General features: G+C 39.5%; 1 protein-coding gene across 1 annotated transcript in view; it reads right to left on the bottom strand.

Moving 5' to 3' along the window:
* Positions 1 to 10993, bottom strand: part of UBE4A (ubiquitination factor E4A) — a 34183-nt gene extending 23190 nt beyond the window's left edge. Inside the window, exons 1-4 of the mRNA XM_074215172.1 lie at positions 10895 to 10993; positions 3780 to 3940; positions 1432 to 1605; positions 689 to 801 (exon numbers count right to left, since the gene is read on the bottom strand). Coding sequence (XP_074071273.1) covers positions 689 to 801; positions 1432 to 1605; positions 3780 to 3900 — 408 coding nt within the window. The 5' untranslated portion in view covers positions 3901 to 3940; positions 10895 to 10993. The remainder of the gene's footprint in view (positions 1 to 688; positions 802 to 1431; positions 1606 to 3779; positions 3941 to 10894) is intronic.
* Between the last annotated feature and the right edge of the window lie 5419 nt (positions 10994 to 16412).

Here is a 16412-nt window from a genome sequence, read left to right as displayed (position 1 = left end):
CTTATTCCCTATGACAGTGGCTTCCTTTCTGTTTCATGAACAGACATACCACCTCATGGCTCCAGGAATTCTCTCTAGCTGTCCACCATGCCTGGAATGTTCTCTCCCTGCCAGTCTGACTACTGACCTCCCTGGCCTTCATTAAGTACCTACTACAGGAAACTGTCCCTAACTCCTCTTAGTTCTAGGGCTTCCCTTTTGTTAATTATTTTCTATTTATCATGTATATAACTTGTTTTTTCTATATTTGTCTATATGTTGTCCAACCCAATAGATGGTTAACTCCTTGAGGGCAGGGATTATCTTTTGCCTCTTTTTTGTATCCCTGGCACACAGTAAGGATTTAATAAATATTTATTGATCCATTGTTTAGAAGTAGAGCAGAGTCTCACTAAAAATAAACAAACCAAACACTGCCTTTCAACTCAAAGATTAATTCCTACCATGGGACAATCAAGATATGTTGAGGTACCATGAGAGGCTGCCCAACTTGATCATCTACACTAGCTTTTCCTCACATCACACTTTAGGAGAAACAGTAACTATGATTGCTTTTAGCAGCTAGTAAGTGAAATTTATCTGTTTGATTTCTGGAATCACTACAGACTCATGTAGAGGTTTTAAATTCAACTTCCTCACAATTACATATGATTCAATCTTATCCAGAGAATTAAGTTGAAAACAATACCTGCTCAATGTTGTTCATATCAAGCCAGTCTTGCTCATCCAAGTCTCCTGCCAGTTCCTCCAAATATACACATCGACTGGGGATCCCATTCCCACCTTTCATGCTTGGGTCACCTGGGAAATGGTTTTTATCCGTTAATTTAGGCTATGTCTCTTTCTTACTCTGAATGTTAATCATGGCAGCATTTCTCCTAATTTTTGTGTTTTCAGATGACATAAGAGGGGGTCCCAATAAATTCAAAGAAGTATGGGAACTGAAGATAGAAATTATCTCACTGATTACAAAAAAAACCTTGCCTTCACTGATTACAAAAAAACCTTGCCTTGCCATGAATCCAACAATAACACAAAATTTAGAAAGGCTCTCATGATAAGACAACAGTCATTTTCCAGGAGTCCCAACACAGACAGAATGTGGTGGAGGAAAGAATGCTCTATTTCTTTTCATGAACAGAAGTGCATGCCTGTGCCACCTTTGGGAAGAAAGTGGGAATATTTATTATGCTCACTTTTTACATGAGGAAGAAGAACTATAAGTGAGAAATAGAACTCAGTCCCATTGTCTGTTCACAACTTCTTTGGATATAGGAGAGGGAAGTTAAGACAGGGAAGGATGTGAACAAGTTAAGATGTTACTCCAAGATAACTTCTTACCCTAGAAGGTACCGTAGTTTTGTATGATTATAAGGAACATTGAACAATGATCAGAATAAGCTATGAAAATGAATAGAGTTGATGACTCACTGTTGTCCAGGGTAATGAGGAAAATCCTTTGGATCATGTGATTGATGTTGAGCTGCTCACATATCTCCTGCTGGGAACGGAATGATCGGCTAATCTCAGAGACAGAGTAGTCGCAGTCATCCAAACTTTCCGAGACACTGTTATCCGAGTCATCAGGGCTAGCTGAGGGTTCATCTGCCAATAAATTTGATCATGTAAACATGCACTTCTCTGGGGAAGAAAACAGTCCAATTCCAGGAAGGTAGAAAAGAAAGAAGAATGGGCAATGTGGGATTTTAAATCCATCAATGAACTATTGATAGTTTCAAGGCAGGGCAAGTAAACTGTAGAATACCAACTTTAACTGTGGCTACTGTCAAATTTTATAAAGAGAAAGGATTGGGTTGCCCCCTACCCTCAATACAAATAGTTGAACCTCAAACTAAGAAAATAGCAATATGAGGTTCCCTACAGAATCCTGGAAATAAGTCAGTGTTGCTTACCAAAGTTCAACTCCCTCAATTTTTAAAAAAGCATCTTAAAAAACTACCTCATTTAAATATGGTTCCACATAGGAAGACTGAAAAAGTGGTATCATTCACCAAAAACCATTAACTAATTTGGGCCTGTTAGTTCTTTCTTACAGAATGATGAAATCACATTCTGAAAAATCCATTCAAAAGCAGGCTCTGTTTTTCTGTAGTAGAGCTTATAAAAATGAGTTTCAAAGTAGGAAGCTAAAGTTTTTGGCACAGCAGTAATTGCTGATAGAAAACAAGTTGGACCTGATAGCATGATATACCCAGGGGAACTTAAGTAGTCCTAATGCCAACCTAGACCCAGAGCACATGCCAGAATTGTTCCTCCTGTCTGCTGCCTGCCTTGCTCCCAGTTTCAGATAGTCTAACTTTTGCTTACTGCTAGAATATTATTTAGCACCATTGCTTCCATATGCACATAAACCATAGATTTTTTTTATTTAACACATTTGAGTTTGATACCAGCCAAGTCACTTAGAGTATATTTTCTATTACTTCATTTTTTTTTTTTTTTTACCATTTTTCATTTCTTAATTTCCCTACTCCTCTTTAATCACCTTAATCTCATTTGAGATAGGGAAGGAGGAACTAAGGCAACAGAAGTATATCAGGAAACTATGGAAGGAGCTTAAAAAATTTCTCTGAAACTTTTCAATATTATCAGCACAAAAACCTTTCCTGATTAAAACATTTTATTTTACACATATTTTATATATTCTGAATTTAACAAACACCAAAGAAAAAATTTTTTAAATTCATAGAACAAAGATTGCATATGAAAAACACAAAATCTCTACCTCAAGTTACTTTTCATTCCACTTCACTCCCCTTTTCATACATCTTACTACTCTTTTCTCTTAACTTTTCCTTTCCTTCAACAAGAGAGTCTGTAATTCATGTAAGTACCTCTCCAACCATTCTTGAAATGGAAAAATAGGGGGAAAGTGTCAGTAAGTTTTCTCTACTAATGATGAAGCAGCTTGGAAATCCTGTGATATATTCTTTTTTTGGTAGAAGATGGTATTTAGGGAATTATGGAAACATTCAAAGTGATTAAGAAATATCAACCTATTCTTTCTATTCCATAAGTAAAAATAGCAGATCCTTAGCTATCCTATGTCTGGTCACAGGTCAATGGGACCATTTTCTGATGAGTATATTTGTATTCATATTCTGTCAGTGCCATAATTATAAATCTTCAAAACTAGAACGGAGTGAAGAGGTCATGTAGTTTAACCCCCTCCTTTTACAGATGAGGAAATTCAGGGCTATACAAATTAAATGATTTGCCTAAGGTAACACAGGTATAGGGGGTTAGAGACAGGTTTTGAATCCAGGTACTTAGATTTCGGAGGCAATTTTTTTTTCCACTATACTAAACTATCTGATTTTTCTTTTTTACAATGGGGTTTGGGATTCGTTTTCTTTCTTAAGGGGTTTGTTCTAATAGCATTTTGATATAACAGACTATAGATATACTTATCCTGTAGAATAAGTAGAGTTAGCCCTGAGAGGAGCCTGTGGCAATGAACCTAAAATCTTTTTATTTTATTTAAGAGTTTCAGGTCAAAAAGAAGCAAATACAGGAGTTTTTTTTACAGGTGCTTTTTGAAAGTACTAGAACAAGTGATAATTTGATAGCTTTAGGCTCACAAAGAGCATCTAACTCCTTGGAGCCACCTGTTAACCTTGGCTCTTTTCCTTTGTGAAAATAACTCTTATCTGCTTCAACCTGTAAGTCCATTTCTAATTGTGGCCCCCAGACATACTGGATTTGCAAAGTACCCATTCTGGGTCAACTTGTCTGCTTCTGTTGGCCCATACACTTACCAGATTGCTGCTTCAGCTGTTCCTTCTGGATTGCTGCAAAATGCTTAGCATCGGCCAGGGAACTGAAGAGAGCAGCAAAGGGGTTACTGGAGATGTTGTTGTTATTATCCTGGTCTGTCATTTCACTTTAAAGTAGACTCCATCCAGATCTGGGGGAGGGGCTAGAGAAAGGGCAGGTGTCAGGAGCAGAAGGCTAGTCATGATCACAACAGCCGTTATATTCCCATAGATTTTTTCCTTCTTTCTCTGAAATACATATTTTGAAGGGATTCTGGAGGCAAGACTGATTAGTATTGCAAGGTTTAAGGTATTTGGAGGTAAATATCTACAAATTTACCTACTGGAGTAAGTAACTGGGCTTCCATTTGGATGAAAGAAAGTAAAATGAGATCAGGAAGATGCACTGCCACTCCTTTTTTGAAAAGGAAAAGGATAGATTAAAAGTAAAGGTTTGATTTAAGGGAAAAAGTAAAGCTGGCTTGCCAAGAAAAATAGCAACAATATTGCCTTTTTTCTTCAAAAGAAAGTACTATCACTGGCCTGAGTGAGCAGGTTCTTACTCATTTATACAAATAATGACAGCATAGCATTTGCTCAAAATTACAGGGCGGGGCAACTGGGGGCTACAGCTAGAACTGGAGCTGGAGATGTACAACCATAATCTTAGAATGATAATTTCTATACAAAAAGGCTATCATAAGTGACCAATAAAAATTAGAGAACTACAATTTCTCAGTCATGCTCCTAGGCTGAACTATTTAGCAGTCTTCTAGACTCATTAAAAATATGTCCAGGTCTTTTATTTAAGAAAGACATAAATAAATAAATCCCAACTTGGGGAAGTCTAACACATCACTTGAAACTGTTTGGTAACTTGGAACTATTTAGTGAATTTGCATTTGACAAGATTTTGCTGATCAAATTTTCCCATTCTGGACATTATAGCCTTAAGGATCAAGTGGACCTGATATCACAACTAGATTAACAGAGCTCACTGAATTTTTCCTCTTTTCTAAAATTCAGCAGAACCTGAACTAAAGCCAGAGAAGAGAGAGGTGAAAGAAATGAACCTATCGAAGGAATCTATCAAAAGGGGTTAGGAAGTTCAGGGGAGCATATGCAATAACTATTTGTATTTATAAAATACTTTCCTAATAATTACTATGGGAACTGGTGTAAATATATTTCCATTTTACAGGCATAAAAACTAAGCCTCAGGATTTGCCCAGGGTCATAAAGAGCTAGTTAAGTAAATTCAGATTTTCTAACTCTAACACTTTTTAATAGTTCTTTTCATTTTGTTGAGATAGGACAGGATTATTCACAAATTTATATAAATAATAGAAATGCCATCTGAAAGCTTATCCTGATCTCTAAGAGGAGTATACTAATAAATAGTTTTACATTCACTGGCAGTTCTACCATTTGTTTTGTTTTGTTGAGCTATTCCCACGTTTTCTATAATTGAGCTAATGGTCCATTAGTAAAGTTGTTCTTCATCCTTTCTTTTTGAAGAGGACCACTGCATTAGGTGATGTCTTGACTCGTGCATGAATTGAGTTTGAGGAAGGCAGAGTTGCACCAAGCAACACACTCTTTCTCCCAGAGTCATCTAAATCCAGTGGCAAGACAAAAGTCAGGATGACTGTGGGTGACCTGGAATGCAGCAAAGGCCTTTGATACTTCAATGTCAGACCAAACTCTAAATGCTCCACAGACTTGTTTCAGTTACCTTCATGGTTGCTGTAACAAAGCTTTCTCATGCTCCCTTTCTCTTGGAGGAGGCCTTCGCTTACTTAATGTAGACATCCCCCTAATTCACCAATGGATCTGAAACCTATGGGTTACCCTCAACCTGGTTTAGCTTTTCTGCTGATGGTTTTAGTGGGGATGTGGCTTTGCACAAGCTACAGCTTCTTGCAGCTGTAGGTAAGAGTTGGGTAAAGGTGAACAACAGAGGTGGATGAGCAGCCCTGAAAAAGGCTCAATAAACTCTCACACCAGAGATGACAGTCCTTCAGTACACCCAACACAACCCATTAGGAATGACAAAACAACTTAAACAGATGGAGTAAATTTCCTTTAGGCATTGTGCTTGGCTCTTATTGTATCAGGTAAGTGGAAGGCTATAACATTTTTGCATACAATTTAAAAGATTTGTAACTCATAAAGGGATATGGGATAAGTTAACAGAAAAACTGAAATGAACTACATTACTACAATGAATAAGTGACAATTAGTTGAGAAGTTTAGTACACAATGTTTCCCTCCCAACTGGCATATGTAATATGAATTAACTTTTTGACTCAAAATTAATTCAAAATTACCGGACAGGTCACTCTCCTTGAGTTACAATGGAATTCCTGGGAATTATCTTAATAACTTTTTCAAAATATCATAAGGCTATTATATCTTGAGGCCTGTGGGGTTGCTACATTTACTATGCTCTGGATAAAATGAATTGAATGCTGCCCAGCAAGATGTAAGAATGCTAGATTTGTAGTTTCTAGAACCTGGTTCAAATTCCATCTGACAGTTACTAGCATGGGTAATCACTTGACTTCTTGGAAATTCAGTTTCCTGATCTGTAACACAAGGATGAGAATAAAATCTGTCCTTTCTTCTTCCTAGAAAGTCCCAGGGAAAGTCCCTTAACTCCTCAGTGTTCTCGACAATGCTCTAAGGTTTTAAGTTGTAGAACAGTTACTAATCTGTATTAAAGGGAGTTTCTGCACCCAAAACCTCTCCTACAACAATGAGAACAAATGTCAAGAAAAAAAAAGTTCAAATCACCACAGGACCTTTATGAAGATCAAATGAAATAATATGTGTAAAGGATTTTTGTAAACCTAAGCAACACTAGCTGTTATTAAGAATGTAAAAGAGGGGACAGCTAGGTGGCACAGTGGATAGAGCACCGGCCCTGGAGTCAGGAGGACCTGAATTCAAATCTGGCCTCAGACGCTCAATAATTGCCTAGCTGTGTGACCCTGGGCAAGTCACTTAACCCCATTGCCTTAAATAAATAAAAGAATTAAAAAAACCCCTTACTTTTAAGAAAAACTGAGGAGGAATTGAGGAAGGCAGAGTTGCCTAAAAGAACATAAAAGAGAAACCTCTACGCTTCCAAGAGGAAGGAGATTTCAAACCACAGTTCACTGTTCCAGCATTATACAGAAGAGGGAACACAATCTCAAAAATCTTAATCACCTTATATGAAATCAACTCTATTTGGATATCTTTATGACTAATCAACTGTTAGCCTTCTCTAGCACAAAGGCTTTATGTAATACTGAGAAGCAGCTTAGTAGTAGAAAGGTCACTGGGCATTGAAGAAAAGAAGTCAAGGCCCAACATTTTTACACACTAGACAAGTCACACAACTTCTTGTCTTTAAAATGGGGAGAGTACTAATTTTTATATTTCAGACTGCTCTATGAAAGAAAGGATACAACCTCTTAGTGGCCCAGAAAACTAAATGGTTTTTAATCTGCTTTTTTTTCACGGACACTAAAATTGGTAGCAGTGCTCTCCTACAACTACAGAAGATAAAATCAATCCTTGTACCTCAAATTTAACATGTCTAAAATCAAGCTCATTACTTTTCTCTCTAAACTCCTTGGTCCTTCTCCCTCCCTTTTCAAAAGCAATCGTTTACAAAGTCTACTGACTTCAATTAAAAAAAAATGTCTGAAACTAGTTTGCTCCTCTCTATTCCAAGCTTCTCCCACTCCAGGACATTAACTCCCTATCTCTTTAGACTGCTGAAATAGCCTCCTTATAGGTCTTCCCATCTTGAATTTCTTTCCTTCAATCCATTCTTCACACTCCTTTCTGCCTCTCTGCAATGCTCACATTTGGCCAGTTAATACTTTCTTCCCTCATATCCTTTAATGCTCAATTCCTCCTACAGCAAGCCCCCCCCCATCCCTAGGCCTTACACTGGATTTTGCTTTCTAACTCTAAGACACTTATATAATATGTATATGTTCCAGTTATCTGTATTGCTCTCTTATTCCCTTTTTAAACATAGGATTAAATCTATAGGTGAAAAGGGAATTCAAGGTCACACAGTCCAAACTCTTTATTTTACAGACAATGAAATCTGGGCTAAAAGGGTTTAAGTGGCTTGTTCAGGGTCACATCTATAGCATCAGAACTTGAATGCCGAATCCAAGCCTCCAAGTGCAGCTGTTTTTTCGAAGTACTTAATTGCCTTTCCTAAGTGCAGGCAGGACACATTCTTCATTCTGTTGCTTAGAAGAGTGGGGGGGGTCTGCTTTGGCAGTCTGGTAAAGCTTATGAACAGTTTGATGTCTACATTTATCACTGAAGGAAATGTTAAATTTTAAGCAGAGGTTAATGAAGATAAAGACCCGATTTTGGGGCAGCTAGGTGACACAGTGGATAGAGCTCTGGCCCTGGAGTCAGGAGGACCTGAGTTCAAATCTGACCTCAGACACTTAATAATTACCTAGCTGTGTGGCCTTGGGCAAGTCACTTAACCCCATTTGCCTTGCAAAACCCTAAAAAAAAAAGGTGTGATTTTTTTCTGCCTATTCAAGTTCATGGAACCCCAGAATAAGTGTGTTAAGAACTTTTGCTAGGAACAGCATTGTGGAATGTAGTTAAGTGGTAGAGTGGATAAAGAGCTGGGTTCAAATTTACCTCAGACACAAGTTGGGTGACCACTGGAAAGCCACTTAATCTTTGTCTGCCTCAGTTTCTTTATCTGTAAAATGGGAATAAAATAGCACCTACCTCTCAGGGTTGCTGAGATCAAATATATGTAAAGTGTTTTGCAAACCTTAAAGTACTACATAAATAGCCATTTTTAATAGTGAATAACAAAAAGATCTAGGCTTAAAGCCTACAGAGAAATTCAGTAGCTTGGTGTCCCTGGACAAGCCATGTAATCTCTCTAACCCTGTTTTTGTAAAAATGAGGTTAACAGTACCTACCTCACAAAGTAGTGGTGAGGATCAAATGAGATAATGTAGTCAATAATATAGGAATGAAAAAATCTAAAGTTATTATCTATCTAGGGCAGCTATGTGATGCAATGGATAAGAGTGCTGGCCTTGGAGTCAGGAGGATGGGAGCTCAAATCCAGTCTCAGACACTTGCTACTCACTAGTTGTGTAACCTTGGGCAAAATCACTTAATCCTGATTACCTTGAATCCAGGGCCATCTCATCTCCTGATTCCTATCTGGCTATAGGACCCAGATGACTCTGGAGGAGACTGGTAACTTAGAACAGCATCTCCTTCACTCAAATTCAATTCACATGTTTGTCATGCTTTTCCTCAGAAATGAAGGACAATCATTATTATCTAACTAATTTAATGTCTTCCCTTCAATGTCCTGTATTTGTTCAATGACTTTAAAAGAGAATATATTGAAGGAATAGAGGGAAAAGTATTTCTATAAGTACAAAACTCCATGAATAAATGGCTAGAGGTTAACCAAAGAAACAAAACTTTTTTTTTAATTTTCATCTGCTATAGACGATAAGATAAACTTAAGCACCTACTATGTGCAGGGACTGTGCCAAGCACTAGGGATACAACTGAGAAAAAGAAAGTCAGCCTTTGTCCTCAGGTTGTTAAATTAAAACTTTAAGGAATTTTTGGACTCAATTCTTTTTTGAATGTGTTCTCCTAAATAACAAATTTCTCTCTGAGGATCTAAGAAATCGCCTGAAAAATTTCGAATGCAGGTTCCAAATGATATCTCATATGTGTTTATCTCTTCTGACTAGATACAAGCATCTGTCTCCATAAAATATAGAGCCATCACTCTCATCACCAAATTCTGCCTATGAATTATACTATTTTATAGTATAAGCTACTTCAAGTATCAAAGAGTAAACCTTTTTGAGTTATTTTATACATGCTTTCTGACATCAGTGCTTGTGGGTTACTTTGTAAAAAACCTATGACCACTAAAATTGGGTCTTATGGGGTTCCTGGGTGTTACAGTCAGGAGTACCTGGGTTCAAATCCGACCTCAGACACTTAATAACTACCTAGCTGTGTGGCCTTGGATAAGCCACTTAACCCTACTGCCTTGCAAAAAAAAAAAAAACAACCTAATAAAAACCCCCTGGGTCTTATCAAGTCACCGATAGGTTCACCTATCTTAGATGTATTAGTGAAAATTTACCTTCATTCCAAAAAATAATGTGTAGTGCTTTAAGGTTTACAAAGTATTTTACCCTGTGAGGTGTGTAACATTATTATTTAGATTTTTACAAATGTGTAACCAGGGTGAGAGAAGTACATAGTGAGAATCACAGGATTTAGAGCTGGAAGAGACTTTGGGGGGTTGGTCCTATAGGTAAACTCTGTCAAATGGTAGAAGGAGAAACTGAAAACTGGAGCACCATGCTAAGGTCACACAGAATCAGGATCTGAACCCAAATCTTCAGCCTTCAAATTCAAGGTCTCTTTCCATTAAGACATTTTTGTCTATCGGTCACTTTAGGTTCTCCAAACGCGTCTGAGGACAATTTAACCGGGATTTTACACGTCTTAACGGAGGAGGAAAGCAGCGCTATTCCTTCTTCCAGGCTTCAGCTTGGTCTGAAATGGGATCCACTTTGGGGTCAGGAGTTACGTGGTAACATAATCAGGCAAACCCGGCGGTGGAGGCGAGGGGAGGCCACGTCAAAGTCTGGGGGCTGACTTTTGGCAAGGGCCGCGCGGTGGCCGTCCCGGCTCGGTCCGGGCTCCCGGGGGGGAGCCTCGGGACAAGGCCCCGGGGGGACGCGGGCCGGTCCCCCAGCCCGGCTCGGACCCACGACCATCTCCCGCCCCTCCCGCTGCCCTGCCCCCCCACGCGTGGCACGCCCTGAAGGAGGGGTGTCCGAAGGGGGGGCGCCCGCGGCCCCCACCCACGCCCCTCCTCCCCGAGTCTCCCCCCTAAGGGGAGGGCCGAGGCCGAGTACAAGCGGGGCTGCAGGAAGAGGGGCGCGAGCCCAGCACAAGGGATCGGGGGGAGGACGCCGCCGGGCAGCGGGCTCCCAGCCTCACGAGGGGGCGAAGGGGCGGGGAGGAGCCCGGCGGAGGGTCCCCGCGCCGCCGCCTCCGTCACGGGGCGCGGCTCTTCTTACCGGGGCCTGAGGGCGCCAGCGGCGGCAGCACCGGGAACGCTCCGAGGCCGAGGGCTTTCAACACTTCCGACTCAGCCCCGGCAACCGGAGCTGACGTCATCGTCTAGGCGCCCAGGCCCCTCGCGTCACACACCAGGGCGCCGGAAGTTCCAACCCCCCCCCCGGGGGCTGGCGTCGCTGCTGCGTCTCCCGCCCGGGGAGGCGGGACGAGGCTGGGCTGGCCGCCTCTCTACCATCTCGCGCAATCAGCACCTTTAACAGTCCTTCCTGTGCCACCGGGGCGGGGAGAAGAAAAGAAAAGCCAAACAATGGGCAAGGCATGGCGCGCCACGTGTCCTGGTGATGCCAGCCAGGCTCAAATTGAGGATTATAGTTTGAGAGCTTACCGGCCCTTTGGTCCAGCCCCTCATTATAATGAAGACGAACGGAGGCCCTCAGGAACCCAGGGGAGACGGGCATTGTCCGAGGGCACACAATGCTGAGAGGGCAGGATTACCGGCTGACTCCAAAGCCAGCATTCCCTTCACTAGCCATCCACAGCATGCTTCTCCCCCAGTACCCCCAGGATGCCTTTGTATAATAATAGTGATAATGATCATAACAATAGCAAAACTTTATAGAGTGATTATTATAAAAAATTCGGAGCTTTTGAAGTTTTTTTTTTTTTCTCACGACAATCTGTAATATGAAAGACCATAAAGTCTGTTATTAGGGCCGGCTAGGTGGCGCAGTGGATAAAGCAGCACCGGCCCTGAAGTCAGAAGTACCTGGGTTCAAATCTGGTCTCAGACACTTAATAATTACCTAGCTGTGTAGCCCTGGGCAAGCCACTTAACCCCATTTGCCTTGCAAAAACCTAAAAATAAATAAATGAAGTCTGTAATCTGTCAAAAGCTTGTTGAACTATACATCCTAACAGCAACATGAGGGCGATGATCAACCTTGATGGATTGGCTCATTCCGTCAGTGCAACAATCAGGGACAATTTGGGGCTATCTGTGATGGAGAATACCATCTGTATCCAGATAAAGAACCGTGGAGTTTGAACAAAGTTCAAGGACTATTCCCTTTAATTTAGGGGGAAAAAACCAGATATATTATTGTCTGATCTTGTTATCTCTTATACTTTTTGTTTCTTCCTTAAGGATATGATTTCTCTCATCATACTCAATTTGGATCAATGTACAACATGGAAACAAAGACTTACAAACTGCTTTCTGTCGGGGATGGGAAATAAGATTGGGGGAAAATTGTAAAACTCAAAATAAATAAAATTTTTAATTAAAAAGCTTGTTGAATGATAACAGGGAATTCCTGTTATTATTACTAGGCATCGTGATAACTACTGGTGGAAAGAGTATCAGATTTGGAACCAGAAAACAAATTCTGATGATCAGGGCTATATGGCAAATGTTTGCCCACCGGCGCCACAGAAAGAAAAAACAACCCAAAACATTACCTGCCACACTTCTAAATTTAATTGTCATTTTTAACATTTTCTCCATCACTAAGTCTAGAATCTAGACAATCATTGAAATAATAAGTCTTAATTTGTAGTGTTTACTGATTTCCAAGGAGTAAAGGCTCATATTGAAAACTGAACAATCAGCTTTGCCTGTAGGAGAGACTCCAGCACAGACTGATTCTACTCCTGACTCTACTGTTTGACCTTGAACAAATCATTTCCCTTCTCTACACTTCAGCTTCTCTTCCATAAAATGGGAAGTAGGATGAAATGATCTCTAAAGCCCCTTTCAGCTCTATACCAAATTCTTTGTGTAACCTCTTTTATCCATTTCAGAGAGGAGAAAATTTCATCTAATGCCTGCTCCTTCTCCCACCTTTTAATACTCTTTTCAAATAGACCATTTATGAAAAACAGCAAGTTCCACCTCCTTCTTTCTTTACACCAGGGTTTTCTTCCTTTTATCCTGTTCTCTTTCCTCTCTTCAAACCCTCTGAACTAAGCACCCCCTCCCCAGATATTGGGGATCTCTTAAAAACAAAAACAAACGAAATATCCTTTGAAGGCATTAAAGTTCTGAAGGACTACTTATTTCTTTTCTCCTTTTTAAGATGTTAGAATTATATTGTCACATATGCACTTCTAATTGCTCAAATAAATTTACAAGTTTTCCAGGTTTCTCTTAATATGAATTTCAAAGTTGCTCCTTGGCTCTAAGCTTTTTATCAGAAAGACGACGACGAGGACGACTATGATGATGATGATAGCAGCTAGCATTTATAGAGATCCTATTTTGTTCAAGCAAGCACCTTGGTAAGTGTTTTGCAAGTATTTAATTTGATTCTTACAACAATACACAGAGAGGTTAAGTGACTTGCCAAAGATTGAAGAGCTAGTAAGTGTCTGAGGCAGAATTGGACCTCAGGTCTTCCTGACTCCAGGCCCAGTACTCTATTTACCATATTACCTCTCTGACAACATATCCTTTAAAAATCCATTTTTCTTCCTATGGGATTGTACTTTATTCTACTTTTCAGGCTTATTCTTGGTGCTGTCTATTTCTTACGCCTTTTGAATATGATATTCTATCTACTCTTCTTTTTAGTAGAAGCCAGATCTTATATAATCCGTGTAGTTCCTTGGAATCTGACTGCTCCTTCCTCGATGCCTACAGTAATTTTTTTTTCTTGGATGCGGGAGTTCTGGATTTTGGCTGTGACATTCCTGGGATTTTCCTTTTGGGAATTTTTTATAGTACCCCAGTATGAATGCTGCTGACTCTCCTGGTGATATCCAGGGTCAGGATTTCTAACTATGCTAGGGATTTGTGAACAACCTGGGGTTTTGATCAGGTGAGTTTACTACTTTGCAGAATACGTGTGTCTGACTCATCTCTAGTTGCTTTGGAAGGCTATCAACTTGTTTTCCTGTGTTGGTACTGGCTTTGTTGGCAACCCCCCTTTTCTATTGTCTATGGAATTCTGTCTGACCTTTTTCCATAGTTCTAAGGTAGAAGTCATTGGATTTCCTGATCATTTACACTCGTGTGAATTTTAGGTTTTATTGCAATAGGTGTGTGAGTGTTTAATTTAGGTAACCATATTGGACAGATGTCTGGTGTTTACTCTCTGTGCCTCAAGGAAGGGATGACTTCCTTAGTGAATTTTCATTTTTTTTTTTTTGCAAGGAGTTCAAGCCACAGGGTGGTGATCTAAGTCTGGAAGATTGCTTAAGTATTGGGTGGAAGTTGATTCACTAAATCCAGAAGGAAAATATCAATTGTTTATAGGCTTCTCTGAATCCTTTCTATATTTTTTACATTTTCAGTAGGACAGAATAAAAGTTGTCCTGTACCTATTACATATAGTATATCTTGAGTGCTTGTATGAGCTCTGGAAATCTTTTTATCCGAGATTTCCGAGATGTGATTCTACATGGAAACAAAATGAGCTAGAAAGAGCAATTTTGAAAACCATATCCCCAGATTAAGCCTGGTTTTTGTAAACAGAGTTTATTTTTTAATTTAGAGAGATAAAACAAAAATCTGATTTAAGCTAGTCTATAAGAAGGGCAAAAATGGGAGGAGTATAGTAATTAAAAAAATTGTGGACATTTACATAATGTTTTAGCCAGAAATATGAAGAAGAAAAAAGAACTTGTTAGCTGGCGGAATCAGAGAAAGCTTCATGAAAGAAATACTTTATAAACCTCAGGTTTGAAAAAAAGAATTTTCTAGCTAAGGGGAACAAGCCATGTGAATACATAGAAGCAGAAGAGGAAAGGGATATTTATTCAGATTAACTAGAATATAGAATGTGTTGAGAGACTGTGTAGTATGGTAGGTAGATTGTGTCTCTGACCCATAGAGGCAGTGCTGTCATTTAGTGGTTTTTCAATGGCATTTGACAACTTGTGATCCCATTTGGAGTTTTCTTGGCAGATACTGGGTAGTTTGCCATTTCTTTCTCTAACTCATTTTACTGATGAGGAAACTGAACCAAACAAAGTGAAAGTAACTTGCCCAAAGTCACACAGAGAGAAAGTGTCTGAGGCCAGATTTAAACTCACAAAAATGAGCCTTCCTGACTTTAGACCCGGTACTCTATCCATTGTGCTAACCAGTTATCCTGGTAGTGTTATCTTGGGAAAATCTTTAAGGTCTCAGTCTTTTATTTAATCCTCTTAAGACTGCAGAGCAGCAACCAATCTATATCAGTAGAAGAAGTTTTCTTACTGGGAATTCCTAACACTAGGGAACTAGTCTAAAAGGGGGGGGGGGGGCAGAAAGCAGTATATATGAAGAAATACAGACTGAAGTAACACTGGAAAGGAAGGTAGGATCTTGATAAGTTATTTCTATCCTATCCTTTCTGCTATAGGGTACTTGAAAGTAGACCCATGAATTAGGACAATTATTTTGGCAGTTGTGTGACCAAAGATTGGGAGACTGGAGGCAGGAAGAATGATTAGGAGATTATTAGAGTTGTTCAGGTGAGAAACCTTGAACCAGGTCAGATGCAAAAGAAACATATGCAAGAGGGATTGCTGAAATTTCAGTGCTACAAGGTCAGAAGAAGAAAGGTTCAAGAATCTAAGACTTTACTTTCTGTTATGAATTTTATTTGTTGCTGTTTTTTTGTTTTATTTTTTCAAGGCAATGGGGTTAAGTGACTTGCCCAAGATCATACAGCTAGGTAAGTATAAGCATCTGTGTCAGATTTGAATTCAGGTCCTTCTGACTTCAGGGCTGGTTGCTCAATCCCCTGCCACCTAGCTATGAGTTTTCTTAAAGGAAGGGACTGCTTCTAATCATTAATGTGTATACCAATATATAAACCTGATGGGTTCTCAAAAAAAATTATACTTGTGTGACAGACAGACATATACCTTTGTTTTATAAAAAGAACTTTAAATCACCTAGTCTGAGTAAGTGAGCTAGGAGGTCATGTGGATAAGCACTGGACTTGGAGAGAGTAGAATTAATCCTGGGATATTACAGGTCTTTTTCATCATCCTTTGAATGGCATAATAAGACCTTATCCATTACCTCAATCAACTAGTCTCACACCTTCTATGTGGCACTGTTCTAAATGGTATCTTAAACATTTGAAATACAAAGAAAAAATTAACAGTCCATTGTCCTCAAGAAGCTTGTATTCTATGAGGAAGCATATGTAAATATATAAGTAGATACATGGTAAATACAAAGTAAATAAAAGTAATGGAATGAGGAGTGGCACCAGATCAGGAAAGGCTGTCAGGTATAGTGAGCTTTGAAGAAGCTCTAAGCGACTGAGGTGAAGAGAGAGAAAATTCTAGATATTGGGGACAGCCTATGTAAAGACAGAGACAGGAAATGGAAAATCATGTGAGAAACAGTAGGAAGGTCACTTTGACTTCATCAGAATGTGGAAAGGGGAACTGTGTGAAATAAATCTGGAAAGATAGTTGGAACTGGATTGTAAAGGTGTAAAATATCAAATAGAAGAGGCAATAGAGAGCCACTGGAGTTTATGAAATGGGGGAATGACATGATAGAGCTGTGCTTTAGCA

This window comes from Macrotis lagotis, chromosome 1, assembly GCF_037893015.1.
Source record: "Macrotis lagotis isolate mMagLag1 chromosome 1, bilby.v1.9.chrom.fasta, whole genome shotgun sequence".
In the NCBI taxonomy this organism is placed as follows: Eukaryota; Metazoa; Chordata; class Mammalia; order Peramelemorphia; family Peramelidae; genus Macrotis; species Macrotis lagotis.
The sequence above is the reverse complement of the archived record's forward strand: the minus strand, read 5'-3'. Positions and strand labels throughout refer to the sequence as shown.